Raw genomic sequence first — 17166 nt, 5'->3', positions numbered from 1 at the left:
TACGATAGGCATACGGATTGCATACGCAAAATTACATGCGCAAAATACGCTGACACACCCTGCCTACGGATCACTATTTTGGGAACACTTCACCGTATTTCGGCCGTATTACGGCCGTAAAATACGGACCGTATTGTCTTACGCCGAGTGTGACGCCGGCCTAACTGCTTCAGGTTTTGTAAACTGTGAAGCAGTTTAAAAAAAAAAAGGAGCATGTTCATTCTTTTGGCAACTTTCTTTTCTTTTTTTTTTTTAAATAGCATATAGAACCACAAAAAAGACAGAAAAAGCGACAATGAAGATTCCTCCGGAACAACACATCTAGCGTTTTCCTGAAGCATCCCAGTTTGGAAAACTCGGTGAATACATTGGTGTCTAAAAGATGGCGTGTGCACATATCTTTGAGGAGTTTTGGGGAATTTTTTTTTTTAAATGTTTTGAAAAGTACATGGTGGAAAAAAAAGTGCTTTTCACTTCTTTGAAGTGGTTCCTGAAGGAAACCTCTCTTAACTAGGTATGGTCTTCAAACAGCTGTAAAGAACGCTTCAGGAGAAAAAAAACCCTCTTCCAAAATTCCTCTAAACAGCTTCAGGAACAGAAAAGGTTTTCCAAAAACTCCACAAATAAGGAGAGTTTCCTGAAACAAAAAAAAGCTTTTCCTCCAAAAAAATGTCTTCAACAAACATAGGAAATACCATACCCAGAGTCCTGTTAATGTGGCAGATCCCGGCATGAGACATGGAGCCGGGTGGGGCAACACACCAACCTGTGTCACGTGACAAGAGCTCTTGGTGACCAAAAACATCTGAACTAAAGCGATGATTTTGCGATTAAAAAGTTGCCAAATCAAGTCGCATGCAAATTGCATTGATGCCTATGACAAGTGAGTTGTGTGAAGCTTGCAGCCAGCGACCGAAAATCCAACACATTTGGAAACACGTGTAATAGGACACTACGCAAAACCATAGGAGATAATTAGATGCAATGTCGTAAATCGTAATGCAACACTTTGATTTCCGGGTTGCGTGACACATGGCTGTGTAGCCTAATTGCAGGTAAATAATGGCAATATCGGAGCCAGTCACAGGTTCAGGCTACCTGTGCGGATCTGCGACCTGTGGATTCTGCTCCAGAAAGACCAAAATGGTAAAAGAAAGCAACAAAAACTATACATCTGATTTTTGTGTTACTCCCAAGACAGATTTATCGGATCTTTGTGAATGAACATACACACGGTTCTCGTTATTTTTCCACTTTTATTAGCACAGTAACAAATGCAGACGTCTTCAGCCTACAACATATAACCAACCCACGGAGTAATTCTTATTCACTTTTACATTTAAACAGCTTAAGGTATTTCACTACAGATTCCGTTAAAGTCTCTCGGCCGAGTTTACCGATATACAAAAAGGAAGAAAATGATAGAAAGTGTAAAATGTTTCCAGAATCCTGACGCTCCAATTCCCTGGCGGTGGAGACGTGGTTATGTTACACACACGCTGCAGCTCATCTCTCACACACAAATTACTCATTCAGTCCCTCAGTAGAACGGAACGCAGACATTTACCGTATAAGCAGGGTAACTGTACAAAATTAAATTGCTTCGATCGCTTACATGAATGCAGAACAAACATAGAGGGGCAACAACTTTCCGTTCTTGGTAATCCTCACAAGGTAGCATCTCGCACTTGTGCTGTGACGCACTACAGTCGATTACTGCAGAAACATACCTTAAGTTACAATAACAACATTCTCTGGAAATAAAAGACTGAATAAAATCTGTTATAGAAATAACCTATTCTTTGCAGACTCCCACCCTCAATTGCCCAATGAACAAGCAGCTCTCGCCATCACGGACGTGACGGGGCGTCTATGTAGCGTATCTCTTGGTCCACTGTCTGGCCATCCGGTCATGCTCGGCTCTGTTGGTCATGTACTGAGTGGCGATACTTCCAACGAGAGGATCAGCTGCAAAAGAGGAGCGCATTTACATTACAGGTGCAGGATGCTCCCACCTAAAAATCACTGCAAAATGTGACTGCATGCCCTAGATATTAACCCCTTACAGACTGCGTGCAGTGTGCTTTCTTATGGCATTTGATTTGAAGTCTCACTCCTAGGTCACATTTGCACATCCACATTTTTATCAGCTTTTGATCCTTGTATCCATTTTTTGACATCAGCGCGGTATCAGTTTTCCTCTTATGAAAAAAAAGGGGGCTTTTCAGCTTCTTGTACTCATTACACAGCGAAAAAATGTAAAACACAAACTCAGGGATGGTAAATTGAGACAAAATTGGACATGTGTCAGTGAGAAAGGTGTGTGAATGTGGCCTAAGGAATAACTGGATGGAGTATTGTGCAGCCCCGATGGGATATTGGATACATTAGGAGCTCTTTCTTCATTAATCACCACCTACAACAGAGCAGCTCCACTACAACTACCTGTATCCATCTTGGTGATCACATGATTGCTAGGAAATTTCTTATTTGCCAGATGCTGGGTCCCAAAGTGATCAACCAGTGTCATTTAAAAAAAAAAAAGCCAAATTTGTAATAAACCTAGCTTGTCCCATTCTCTTAAATGATCTGTGCCTGTTCAGCCGTTCAGAAGCTCTGATGAAGGTGCAGCAGCAGAAGATGCGCACTACATAGGCTTGCTATACAAGGCCAGTCTGCATCGGAGTGTTGCTTTTAGGAAACATGTAATTACATTAGGGCAGAACAACCAGACGTCCTGCAGTTCCAGGTTATAATCCCAAAATATGTGCAATATTCAGAGAGTTCTGATCTTACACTGAATGGTGGTACGTCATTTTCCATTATCGTACTGTCACATGCCCCTGTAATACTGGAGGGATCCTAGGCAACAATAAAACTGTATGAGGAACTTATAGGGGCCGATTCAACAAGACTGGCATTGTTCATGCTGGTCTTGATGAGGTGGCACCCACCCGATTCATGAAAATCTGATGAGTGGCGTACATCTTCGTGGCCTCACCAGAACTCTTACTCCACTCAGGAACTGGAGTCAGATTTCCGGCGTAGGGAATGCCACAACAGCTGGGGAAACACCCCAACCGTTACGTTTTCAAAGCTTTTACGCCAGAATTCTGGAGTGAAAACTTTTAGGAATCTTTCTTATAGTGTCTAAACAAAAGCAACGCTGAGTATAAGTAAGGGCCCTCTAAGATCTCAGTGATCAGTCTGATGCCTGGCCACACGTTTCCTGGCCCGAGCATGACATAGAAATATATGAAGCTGTCACGCTCAGGTCAGTAGATGTGTGGCCAGGCCATGCCATCAGACGGAGCCATAAAACATAATCTTGTTTTTACGAGAATTGTTTTCTCTAGTGTATCTCAGCTCAGACGATACTTACCAGGATTGCAGTCTGTGAGCAGAGAGCAGATGGAGAGGAGAACTTTAGAAATGGTTAGTGCTGGGCTCCAGTTGTCTTTCAAGATATCAAGGCAGATGACACCTTGGCTGTTAATGTTACAGTGGTAGATTCTTGTCCGAAATGTCACCTAGAAAAAAAAAAATACCGTATATATATAAAATTGAAATAGACTTTTAGTAGGAATACAAGAATGATTTAGGATAAATGCATGTTCCCAAGATAAACTGCAAATCACAACCCAGTACAGATGGGATTAGTCAGCCTTCTAGGGGGATAAAAGATACTTTTTGCTTTAGTCTAGTGACCTCTTGTGGTAAAGCGTAATAATTGCAGGTGTTATCTTCACTTTTTGCCATTTAGAGGTAAGAATTAAATTTCAAAATTCAAACGAACAATTGTTTAAATAGAAAAAAAACATGGGTTTCTTTAATAAATAGTTTCATAGTTTAGGGATCTTTGGAGAGTAGGTTCACATTAGCAATTAAAACTGCAATTGTCATGGCATTGTTTTGGTCCAGTACAATTGCAGTAATGCAAGAAAAAAATATTTTTGTCACCACATTCTGAGACCCATAACTTATTTTTAATGTTTCCACTGACTTATTTGTGGCTTTTCTTGCTGCGTTTTTTAGGATTCCAATGTTTAGCCTTGCTCCCACCATATAAGCATGAACAATGCAAGGTGTCAGGGCACCAATGCAAAACATATGTGACACCATAAAACATTTTTTTTTTTTTTTTTAAAAGGCAATTTGATAAAAAATGTTCCCTCTAAAGATGTTATGTCTGAAAAAATATTGACTATCTGAACCAACAAAAGTTCAGGAAAAAATACAGAATTGCAAATGTAAAAACAGCGGGGGGTGTTAGTTGCATTAGTCTGGTATAGTTTACTTAACACATTGGCAGAGCATTTCATAGGTCAGTCAGGCCTTTGAGTTGGTCAGGCATTGTTTATTTTCACACACTGGTCAGGGCCATTGAGTTGGTCAGGTATTGTTTACATTCGTACATTGGTTGGCCATTGAGTTGGTCAGGTTTTGTTAACTTTCACACACTGGTCAGCCATTGAGTTAGTCGGGTATTGTTTACATTCATTTTTGGTCAGGGCCATTGAGTTGGTCAGGCATTGTTTACTTTCACACATTTGGTCAGCCATTGAGTTGGTCAGGTATATATTCACACACTGGTCAGCCATTGAGTTGGTCAGGTATTGTTTACATTCACACATTGGTCAGGGCCATTGAATTGGTTAGGTATTGTTTACTTTATACATACCACTAATTAAACTGTACTAATCCTAGCTGCCATCTCAGGCAAGGAGACCAAGACTTTGTGGTTTAAACTTGAGAAACTCACAAAATAAATGTGTTTCACATCTTTCAGTACCTGTTTTTTTTTTTCCACTAAAAACCCTGCAAAAACTGATGGCAACTTTTTTGCTGGTTTTTACACTTACTCATTGATTCCTATAAGTGAAAAAGCGCTGCAAAAAGGCTGAAAAGTGACGTACTGCAGTTTGTTTTTTAAAAAGCAGCAGTTTTCCAATTCAGCCAGGAAAAAAATAAAACAATATGTGTGCGCATGAGAGTTCTGAAATCTCATAGCTTCTGCTGTAAAGAGCAGCTTTTAATTTGTATAAAAACACAAAAAAACACAACCCCCAGCAAAAACGAAACGTGTGAACATGGCCTTAGTATGTTTTGGAACCATCATCAACATCTGAAATATGATTTTGCTGCAGATTTGGCCACCGATTTCAGGCATTGTTTTGCAGAATGAAAACTTTTGTAGACTGAAAAGTTACACAATTTTGTCACGTATTTCCTGAATGAACTGTGTGGAGGTTTCTCTGTTTGCAGTCATTCGATAAAAACAAATCTAAATCATATGATTATGAAACCTTAAAGGTTTCAACGGAATAAGGGTAAGCAGAGATGTTGATGACCAACAGGAATTGATACAGAAAGCTGAACAGGAAATTGTATAATTTTCATTAAACAAGAATCAGAACTAAAAGTAAAAACATCCCTTTAACTGAATAAATAGATTGTTCAGCAGAAAAATGAAGTGAAACGTTTGCCTTTTCTTGATCCCCCTTTGTTTGCAAATATGCAGAAAGGATATTGCAATTGTATATCTACAGTATGACAAAATGGAAGGATCACACTGATTGAATGGGCACCAAACAGAAAATGTAGTAATGTGAGCGAGACCACTAGAAAATACGCTTAAAGTTTACAGGGAATAAATAGTTTATTTCTGGGCCATACAGGAAATGCAGAATAGGCAAGTATTCATTTCCTGCTGACTTTTTCTTTTTCTCAGTGGGTGACCATGGAGCTTTAAACAGGTTGTCCTCTACTTGACAACCCCATCTTAACCTCCAGGCCATTTTCCGTTTTTGAGGTTTCATTTTTTTCTCCCCTTCTTCCCAGAGCCAGAACTTTTTTATTTTGTGGTCAATATGACCATGTGAGGGATTGTTTTTTTTCAGGACAAGTTGTGCTTTTGAACATCATTGGTTTTACCATATCGTGTACTGGAAAACAGAAACAAATTCCAAGTACGATGAAATTGCAAAAAAAGTGCAATCCCACAGTTGTTTTCTCTTTATTTTTTTTACCTTGTTCACTAAATGCTAAAACTGACCAGCCACTATGATTCTCCAGGTCATTACGAGTTCACAGACACCAAACATGTCTAGGTTCTTTTTTATTTAAGTGGTGAACAAAAAATCCAAATTTGTTAAATAATTTGAAAGGGCGCCATTTTCTGAGACCTTTAGCGTCTCCATTTTTCGTGATCTGGGATTGGGTGAGGGCTTATTTTTTGCGCGCCGAGCTGATTTTTTTATTGATATGATTTTGGTGTAGATACGAAGTTTTGATCGCCCGTTATTGCATTATAGTGCAATGTAGCGGCAACCAAAAAAAAGTAATTCTGGTGCTTTGAATTTTTTTCTCATCACGCCATTTAGCGAACGTGTTATTTTTTTTTTATATTTATAGATCAGGCAATTATGAACGCGGCGATAACAAATATATGTATATTTCATTTTTTTAATTGTTTTATTTTTAATGAGGCGAAAGGGGGCCGATTTGAACTTTTATTTATTTTTTAATGCTTTTAAAAACTCTATTTACTTTTTGCATGCTTCAGTAGTCAGTGGCAGTACTTTGATCGCCTCTGCTACACACAGGCGATGATCAGGTGACGGGGTCACTTATGGGCTGAGCCAGAGACTCCCTTCCTTTAAGCGGGAGTTAAAGGGAACCTGTCACCCCCCCCCAGGCGTTTTTAACTAAAAGAGCCACCTTGTGCAGCAGTAATGCTGCATTCTGACAAGGTGGCTCTTTTAGTTCTGTGTGCTGTAACTGCCGAAATAATCAGTTTTGTAATTTGTCCAAAATACCTTTTCTTGTCAAGGAGGCCGGCGTTTCCCCCCTGCTGCAGACGCCACACAGCCGTCACTCAAGTATTCTTGGCGCCGGGCGCCGCCTCCTCGCCGCTGTTTTGAAATCAGCCGGCGCCTGCGCTCTTTTCCCCTGCCTGGTGCAGGCGCAGTGAGCGCTGCCCGTCCTCTGTCCTCATATGCAGTCTAGCTGATTGCGCCTGTGCGGCCGCCCTGCCTGTGAATCCCAGCCCCACTATGTGAATAAATCAGAAGACACTGCGGGGCTGGGATTCACAGGCAGGGCGGCCGCACAGGCGCAATCAGCTAGACTGCATATGAGGACAGAGGACGGGCAGCGCTCACTGCGCCTGCTCAAGGCAGGAGAAAAGAGCGCAGGCACCGGCTCATTTCAAAACAGCGCTGAGGAGGCGGCACCCGGCGCCAAGAAGATTTGAGTGACGGCTGTGTGGCGTCTGAAGCAGGGGGAGAAAGGCCTGCCTCCTTGACTGAAGACAAGGTATTTAGGACAAATTACAAAACTGATTATTTCGGCAGTTACAGCACCCAGAACTAAAAGAGCCACCTTGTCAGAATGCAGCATTACTGCTGCACAAGGTGGCTCTTTTAGTTAAAAACGCCTGGGGGGGGGGGGGGGGTGACAGGTTCCCTTTAAATGCCGCTGTCAGAGATTGACAGTGGCATTTAACTAGTCAACAGCCGTGGGTGGATCGCGATTCCACCCTCAGCTGTTGTGGGCACGTCAGCTGTATAGATCAGGTGTCATGTGCCCGGAAAGTTACAGGCTCAGCGCCGGTAATAATACGCACATGTCGGGAAGGGGTTAAAGGTACCCCATCACCTGATTCATGCTGCCTAAACCACGGGGATGAATAGAATCTGATTGCTCAATGCAACCGGGGTATATTTTTTCCCTTAAATGATCTGTCTGTTTCAGAGAAAATATACTTTAAAAGATTTGACTGGGGACCATAAGCAAAGGCGAGATTAGCTTAGCACCATTCGGCACCACTCCAGGTGATTGACTGTTCTTTTGCTATGGGACTGACCTGTCAATCTAGCAGCACTAGGCGAAGTCGACCAGGAGTGGCTCTGGACTAGATGAATAAGAGCTGTTCTTTAAAGATCAATGCTTTGGCTCAGACAATGTGCAACATCTTAATTTTCATATCAATTTAAACCCTGATTTCTCAGTAACGGAGCATCAGGCAGACCATGCTAAGGTATTGCTGGACTTGTCTTTAAAAATGCAACATGCACAAATAAATAGTTGGGGGGCTGAAATCCTGCTGACAGATTCCATTCAGTGACAAGCGTCTTTAGTACTTATTAGTGCACCTTTGGCTATTATGACCTGTGACAAATGTGATGCATGACCAGGCACTAGCTTCTTGCACCATTTTAGGGAATCTTAGTGCATTCCTATAGGGCAATGGCCTACAGTTCCTGAATAGTCTGCAATCACCTTCTAAATATCCCACCAATGATTTTGTATGGATTTCAAGTAAAGCACCTGTTTTCTGAAACCAAGCCTTGGTGGACTTTTAGGTATGCTTGGGATCACTTCCTATTGAATGGTCCAATGTCATCTAAGCATTCGATTCCTCACAGAAGGCATCATGATTTGTTCTAGGACTTCCTATTATTTTGTTGAATCAGTCTTTTCCTCTACACACTGCAGGTTTCCAGTGTCAGAGGAAGAAAAGCAGCCTTAGAGCATCACCAAGGCACCGTCATGCTTCACTGTATGTAGGATGTACTTTACAGAATATGTTTCCAGACATCCAATAGAGCCATAGGCCTTAAACATTAGAGTTTAGTTTAATCGCTCCACAGTGCAGAAACCCCAAACTTCTGTGGCTTATTTATAAGGTTTTGAGCATATTTTAGCCGACTTGTCTAGGGATCTTGAGTCAACAGAGCATGTCTTGGAGTTTAGGCTTGGAGACCTTTTGGTGTTCAGAACGTACCTTACTGTGCTATCTGAATACTCCCGAGTCTGTGGGTACTAAATCTTTCTGCAAGCCTTTTGAAGTCACTCAAGGGTTTTTGACCACCTATCTCATCAAGAATCTGATGGGAGTTGGTGATATTTTCCTCTTTCTCTTGCGTCCATGTAGTGTAGCCAATGTTCCTTTATTTTTGACCTTTGAACTCTGCTACTAACTGTATATCTGGGAGTATTCAATGCATTTGCTATCTTTTTGTTTCCTTTTCCTTTTTGTGCAAGGCAATAATCTCTTCTCTTAACTTTTTAGACCACTCTCCTGACCACCCAAGAATATTAGTGAACTGGAACTGGAGTTATGGCCAAAGATTCCTCAGAAGCTGGTATTTGGCCATTAATCACATGAGCAGCAGGTCAAAACAGCCAAAGGTGCTCTACAAAGTACTAACAAAAATTTCTTCTTAATTCAGTTGCAACATTTTTTTCCTCATTAAAAGAAGAAAATAGAAATAAATCTGAGTAAACAGGAATATGCAGTGTCAGAGATGGAAGCTACGGTAGTTTTTTGCTTGCAGCAAAAATCCAATAACTTGTAAGTGTGCTGTGAAATGCTTCACTAGTCAGTATATTTATACAAGGAGATCGCTTTCTGTGGTGGGACGGACGGGATTGTTTCATATTACAGTGTATTATGTGCATAATGAACCTGCACTTAGGATGCAATTTGCTACTATTCAGGTAATTTAACAAAAGACAACAGCCCCACATCTCCTGCCATGGCATCGCAGAATGCGTCAATATCACCCAATCATTCCTCCAGCGCAGAAGGAATACGGCGTTAACCCCTTACTCAGACAACTCTTTATATTCGTGTCTTTGTACTACTGATGTGTTCTGTGTGTGATATTAGCTCTTACAGCATGCTGCCACTACACAGACTGGCAGATCACCGACAGCCCAGTCCTGTAACATGGCATGGAGCATGGCCTTTGCTTTATTCTACATCTTTAGTGATATATTTTTCCCCATGAATCTCATTAAAGCGAAGCTTTACAAGTTAGAAAAGTCAACATTTTACATGAAACTTGGGAGTTTTGGGTAGCCTCCTAAACCTGGAATCCCACCTACCCTCACCCTTGCCATTCAGTAAAAGCCATCAAATTTAATGAAAAACATATTTATGACACCCTATGAATAATGGATGCTGTACCAATACCTATGCAGCGAGCACTCACTAGGGGTGGCTACAACTAGCCAAAATTGTACCACTTGAAGGGACCCTTTAACTTTGTACTGATAAGAGACTCCTTATTTCACATGTATAGTCATCCTATCCAGTGCCCTATGTCTGCCTCCCGCTGCTTCCACTGCTCTCCGCTTACCTTATGTTTCCATGATGGCCAATATGGGGGTAAGGAAAAGTGCAATGACAAGTGTGATCCATGTCTCCACAGCATAGGAAAGGCAGGGAGGTCTGGTATAGCCTGCCCACCGCACTTCTCCTATCACTGCAGCTCTCATCTTGGTACATCGGTGAAGAAAGCGCTGATCCGAGCCGAGGAGGCAGCAGCAGACAAATGGTGAGCACTGGGTAGGGTTACTATATATGAGGAATGTAGTCACTTATTAGTCCCATGGCAAGGCTCATTTTAAGGCCTCGCTCATATCTGCGTAAAACAATATCAAAATTGATCGATGTCGATCCAGAAAACTATGACGAGTGTCATGCGATTACAATGCGATTTTTCTCACCTAGCATCCGTATGACATGCATATGATATGCATATCCAATGCATTTTTTTAATATCATCTTTTACAAACTGTAATTGCCTACGCAATTTAAAGCTAGTTTACAAACTAATAAAGCAATCTTACATACAGATATAGACAGGTCTATAGAATAGATATGTAGAATAAATAGGATAGATATCCTGTAAATATTTAATGTCACAAGCCTCCAACATAAAATAAACTAGCACCCTGTAGTGTCTCATGTGGCACTAAAGGGTCTTTAGCTTTATTTAACCTATTAAATAAGTAAATAATAATAATTAAAAAAAATGATGTGGGGTCCCCCCCATTTTTTGATAACCATCCCAGGTAAAGCAGACAGCTGCAGGCATACATTATCAGGCTGGGAAGGTCCCTGGGTATTGGGCACTTTCCAACCCGCAGCCACTCCAGAAATGGCGCATGCACTAGATGTGCCAATTCTGGCACTTCGCCCCAGTGCGATGGCAATCGGGTAATGGTTTATGGGGTTGATGACAGTGAACATTACACAACTGACATCAACCCCATAAACTATTATCCCAATTTTCACCGCTCCAGTGGAATCGGGGAAAGCCAGGGTGAAATGCCAGAATTGGCACATCTACTGGATGTGCCAATTCTGGGGGGCTGCGAGTTGGTATTGTTAGGTTGGGAGGGCCCAATAGCGAGGGGGACCTTCCCATCCTCAGAACATAAGCCCCCCAGCTGTCTGCTTTACCTTGGCTAATTATCAAAATTGTGGGGGGACCTAATTTTTTTTTCAAATTATTTATTTAATAGATTAAATAAAGCTAAACACCCTTTAGTGCCCCACAGGAATGTGTATGGGGCTTGTGAAAATCTATGTATCTATTCTATCATCTGTCAACTGTCTGTTTGTATCTATTATATTCTGAGAGTTCTAGCTGTGAATTTTTGTACTTGGCTGATGAAGTTTGCTGGTTCTTTTGAGATGTGTGCAAGAAAAAAAAAATGGACAGCATACGAATGGTTCATATGGTGTCCGTTTTTTTCTGGCATCCACTGACTTGCATTGGTGAGTCTCGTGCGATATACAAAGTTATTTGCAGGATGCAATTTTTTTTTCTCATCCCGATTCCACCTGAGGAAAAAATTGCAGATCAGCACTGACTCATTGAATAACTTTGGTACAAGCGCTATCCAATTTTTTTTTTCAGATTGCACTCATCTGATTTATACGCTGATGTGAGCGAGGCCTAACTCAGTGGCTGTGTAAAAGAAGACAGATTGGCTGATTAGGGATTACTAATGAAATTCAATAGCTTTTGACAATGATTTTACAATGAAGGCAATATTCACACAAAGTTTTATGGTGTAAGAAAATCTGTGCCATAAAGCCCAGGCTGACACTTGGATTTCTGCCACGATTTGCAGTTGGAAGTGCTGCGGATCCATGTGTAGATCTTTTTGCTCATTTGAAGCTTTGGATTGGGTGAAAATTAAAAAACAAAACCACCACAATAAAAACTCATGGGATTGCTATATTTACACTGCCTGATTTTCGTTCCCCCAGCCTCCAGGAGATCCCCTGCCCTTGCAGTGAGGTCTCGCCCTATGTGACCACTGCAGGCAGTAATTGGCTAGAGTGGTCACATTGAGATACCACAACAAAGAATAGAAGAGCATTCCAGAGACAGGGTATACAGGGGCACACCCGGCATAGGGTCCTGTGAAGTTTCAAATATTGAGGAATATGTCCCCCTCCGTCCAGAGCACCCAGAATCCACACTCTTACATCTTATGTCTTAGGATCGGTCATACATAACATATCATTGCTTACAACTGATATGGAAATACATTCACCAGTGCTGTAACTTTGGATCTGGATGGTTAAAGTCCGAAACACCTGAAGGCAAACCCAAGTTCCCCAACTTCCCCAACTTCACATTGTTGGACATATTGACGTCTGGAAAAGCAGTGGTCAGAGCCTTACTAAATGTGACCCCTGACCAACAATTCCCCTGGGGCTCTGCTGCCCGGTGCCTAGGATGGAGGCATCAGAGGAGGACAGGGTGTTCAGGCCCCGGAGGAGGACCAGGCCGGAAGCCATGGAAGCACCAGGAAAAGAGCATTTTTTTGTGCTTGATATCTTAATTTTAAACTTTGCAAAGTGTGTGGTTTGTTTTAAAGGAGTTGCAGACTTTGCTGTGGATTCAAGGGTCATTTACACCAAAATCCACTAAATTTTGAGACCCTTGCAGATTTTACCTTGCCTGTTAATAAATAATAATCTTTATTTTTAAATAGCGCTAACATATTCCGCAGCGCTTTACAGTTTTGCACATTATCATCACTGTCCCCATTGGGGCTCACAATCTAAATTCCCTATCAGTATGTCTTTGGAATGTGGGAGGAAACCGGAGAACCCGGAGGAAACCCACGCAAACACGGAGAGAACATACAAACTCTTTGCAGATGTTGTCCTTGGTGGGATTTGAAACCAGGACTCCAGCACTGCAAGGCTGCAGTGCTAACCACTGCGCCACCATGTTGCCTGTTGAACACAATGGGGTAAAAATACTCTAAATAAATCGACATGGTGCTGATTACAAGTCGGTTTTTCCAAACTGAGGAGATTTGGTACTATTTGCATATGCTGCAGATGTTCAACCCAGAAAATCCTGCAGCATATCTGCCCAGTGTGAACATAACATAATAACAGAACATAATAATGTGAACCCCTGCCTAAGGGCGCTTCACAAGGGAATGCTTTGATCAGTATTTTGCATCAATATTTACAATCCGAAAAAAACAGGAGTAGAACAGAAACAGAGAGAAGCATGATGGAAAGGTTTGTACCTCGTCTATGTTTTCGACATCTCTGATGTCTAAGGTCAAACATTAGACAAACAAAAATAACTTACTCACACTAGGATGCCAGTATACACTGTGTGCAGAACTATTAGGCAAGTTGTATTTTAGAGGATTATTTTAATATTGATCAACAACTATGTTCACAATCAACCCAAAAGACTCGTAAATATTAAAGCTTAAAATTTTTGGAAGTTGGAGTGTTTTTTTTTTTTAGATTTGGCTATCTTAGGAGGATATCTGTTTGTGCAGGAAACTATTACTGTGCAGAATTATTAGGCAACTTAAAAAAAACCAAATATATTCCCATCTCACTTGTTTATTTTCACCAGGTAAACCAATATAACTGCACAAACATTTAGAAATAAATATTTCTGACATGCAAAAACCCCCCAAAATTAGTGACCAATATAGCCACCTTTCCTTATGATGACACTCAGCAGCCTTCCATCAATAGATTCTGTCAGTTGCTTGATCTGTTTACGACCAACATTGCGTGCAGCAGCCACCACAGCCTCCCACACACTGTTCCGAGAGGTGGACTGTTTTCCCTCCCTGTAGATCTCACATTTTATGAGGGACCATAGGTTCTCTATGGGGTTCAGATCAGGTGAACAAGGGGGCCATGTCATTATTTTTTTTTCTTTGAGACCTTTACTGGCCAGCCACGCTGTGGAGTAGTTGGAGGAATGTGATGGAGCTTTGTCCTGCATGAAAATCATGTTTTTCTTGAACGATACTGACTTCTTCCTGTACCACTGCTTGAAGAAGTTGTCTTCCAGAAGCTGGCAGTAGGTCTGGGAGTTGAGCTTCACTCCATCCTCAACCCGAAAAGGTCCCACAAGTTCATCTTTGATGATACCAGTCCATACCAGTATCCCACCTCTACCTTGCTGGTGTCTGGGTCAGAGTGGAGCTCTCTGCCCTTTACTGATCCAGCCTCTGGCCCATCCATCTGGCCCATCAAGAGTCACTCTCATTTCATCAGTCCATAAAACCTTTGAAAAGTCAGTCTTAAGATATTTCTTGGCCCAGTCTTAACATTTTATCTTATGTTTCTTGTTCAAAGATGGTCGTTTTTCAGCCTTCCTTACCTTGGCCATGTCCCTGAGTATTGCACACCTTGTTCTTTTTGTTACTCCAGTAACGTTGCAGCTCTGAAATATGGCAAAACTGGTGGCAAATGGCATCTTGGCAGCTTCATGCTTGATTTTCCTTAATTCATGGGCAGTTATTTTGCGCCTTTTTTGCCCAACACGCTTCTTGCGACCCTTTTAGCTATTTGCCACGAAACGCTTGATTGTTCGGTGATCACGCTTCAAAAGTTTGGCAATTTCAAGACTGCTGCATCTCTCTGCAAGACATCTCACAATTTTGGACTTTTCAGAGCCCGTCAAATCTCTCTTCTGACCCATTTTTCCAAAGGAAAGGAAGTTGCCTAATAATTAAGCACACCTTTTATAGGATTTTGATGTCATTAGACAACACCCCTCCTCATTACAGAGATGCACATTACCTGATTTACTTAATTGGTAGTTGGCTCTCAAGCAGGGCCGGACTGGGACTAAAATTCAGCCCTGGCATTTGAAGTCACACAGGCCCACTTGTCGCATGGTGACTGTATAATATCTTTGTACACTTGTAGGCTACAAGAAGTGAGGGGAGTGTAACACGACTATATAACATATAATTACAGCTGTATCCAACATTACAGCTCAGTCCCCATAGAATGTAATACAGTACAGCCCCCATAGACTATAATACAGCACAGCCCCCATAGACTATAATACAGCACAGCCCCCATAGAATGTAATACAGCACAGCCCCCATAGAATGTAATACAGCACAGCCCCCATAGAATGTAATACAGCACAGCCTCCATAGAATGTAATACAGCACAGCCCCCATAGAATGTAATGCAGCCAGCCCCATAGAATGTAATACAGAACAGCCCCATAGAATTTAATGCAGCACAGTCCCCATAGAATGTAATGCAGCACAGCCCCCATAGAATGTAATGCAGCCAGCCCCATAGAATGTAATGCAGCACAGCCCCCATAGAATGTAATGCAGCCAGCCCCATAGAATTAAATGCAGCACAGCCCCATAGAATGTAATACAGCACAGCCCCATAGAATATAATGCAGCACAGCCCCATAGAATATAATGCAGCACAGCCCCATAGAATATAATGCAGCACAGCCACCATACAATGTAATGCAGCCAGCCCCATAGAATATAATGCAGCACAGGCCCATAGAATGGAATGCAGCTAGCCCCATAGAATATAATGCAGCACAGGCCCATGGAATGGAATGCAGCCAGCCCCCATAGAATGTAATGCAGGCAGCCACCATACAATATAATGCAGCACAGCCCCCATAGAATGTAATGCAGGCAGCCCCCATAGAATGTAATGCAGCACAGCCCCATAGAATGTAATGCAGCACAGCCCCATAGAATGTAATGCAGCACAGCTACATAGAATATAATGCAGCACAGGCCCATAGAATGGAATGCAGCCAGCCCCATAGAATATAATGCAGCACAGGCCCATGGAATGGAATGCAGCCAGCCCCATAGAATATAATGCAGCACAGGCCCATGTAATGGAATGCAGCCCGCCCCATAGAATATAATGCAGCACAGGCCCATGGAATGGAATACAGCCAGCCCCCATAGAATGTAATGCAGGAAGACACCATAGAAAGTAATGCAGGCAGGCAGCCCCCATAGAAAGTAATGCAGGCAGGCAGCCCCCATAGAAAGTAATGCAGGCAGGCAGCCCCCATAGAAAGTAATGCAGGCAGGCAGCCCCCATAGAAAGTAATGCAGGCAGGCAGTCCCCATAGAAAGTAATGCAGGCAGGCAGCCCCCATAGAAAGTAATGCAGGCAGGCAGCCCCCATAGAAAGTAATGCAGGCAGGCAGCCCCCATAGAAAGTAATGCAGGCAGGCAGCCCCCATAGAAAGTAATGCAGGCAGGCAGCCCCCCCCAATAGCTCCACAATCCAGTCATCACTCATTGATAAAAAAAAACAAAACACACTACTCACCTTTCCTCCTGCCCCGCGCTGCTCTGGCTCTGGTCTCAGCAGTCACAGTCTGCCCGCCCGGTCACACAGCAGGTGCGCGATGATATGACGTCATCGCGCACCCGCAGTGTCAGCGGCAGGCAGTGCGGGGAATGATGGGAGAGGGGGCGTCAGCGGACGCTCTCTCCTCCATCATTGCATTCAACTGTACCGGCGTCTATGACGCCGGTATAGTTGAATGCGGGGCCGGGAGTGTGCCGCGACAGCGTGGGGAGTGTGCCGACAGCGGCACATTCGAGCGGCCCACTACTGCCATCGGCCCTTCTGGCATTTGCCAGAACTGCCCTATGGCCAGTCCGGCCCTGCTCTCAAGCCTGAACAGCTTGGAGTAGGACAACAGGTATAAAAAGTATCATGTGATCAAAATACAACTTGCCTACTAATTCTGCACACAGTGTAGTACTAGAAGTTTCGCAGACACTATATGTTTGGCCATAAGTCACATACCTTTGGGGGTTTAAAGGGGTATTCAGGAGTAAATGTGATGTCAAGGAAAAATACACCCCCTTCATAGACGGAGCCGGGAGGACCCAGGATAGTAGATCTCCATTCATAGATATTGTCTCCTTTTGGACCAGCACTGATGGGAAAAAAATAATATATGTAAATATTAGGATCTATATAATCTGGTAGATTCATTTTGATTAATTAAAGTTTCTAAGTACAATCTACATAATTGTGAATTAGTTGATATTTCTGTG

General features: G+C 42.4%; 1 protein-coding gene across 1 annotated transcript in view; it reads right to left on the bottom strand.

Moving 5' to 3' along the window:
- Positions 1-1242: 1242 nt before the first annotated feature.
- The window catches only part of UBE2E1 (ubiquitin conjugating enzyme E2 E1), a 50247-nt gene continuing 34323 nt past the window's right edge, over positions 1243-17166 (bottom strand). Inside the window, exons 3-5 of the mRNA XM_077268901.1 lie at positions 16913-17045; positions 3383-3530; positions 1243-1968 (exon numbers count right to left, since the gene is read on the bottom strand). Of these exons, the coding sequence (XP_077125016.1) occupies positions 1871-1968; positions 3383-3530; positions 16913-17045 (379 nt within the window). The 3' untranslated portion in view covers positions 1243-1870. The remainder of the gene's footprint in view (positions 1969-3382; positions 3531-16912; positions 17046-17166) is intronic.

The sequence above is a fragment of the Ranitomeya variabilis genome, chromosome 6 (genome assembly GCF_051348905.1).
Source record: "Ranitomeya variabilis isolate aRanVar5 chromosome 6, aRanVar5.hap1, whole genome shotgun sequence".
NCBI classification, from domain to species: Eukaryota; Metazoa; Chordata; class Amphibia; order Anura; family Dendrobatidae; genus Ranitomeya; species Ranitomeya variabilis.
The sequence above is the reverse complement of the archived record's forward strand: the minus strand, read 5'-3'. Positions and strand labels throughout refer to the sequence as shown.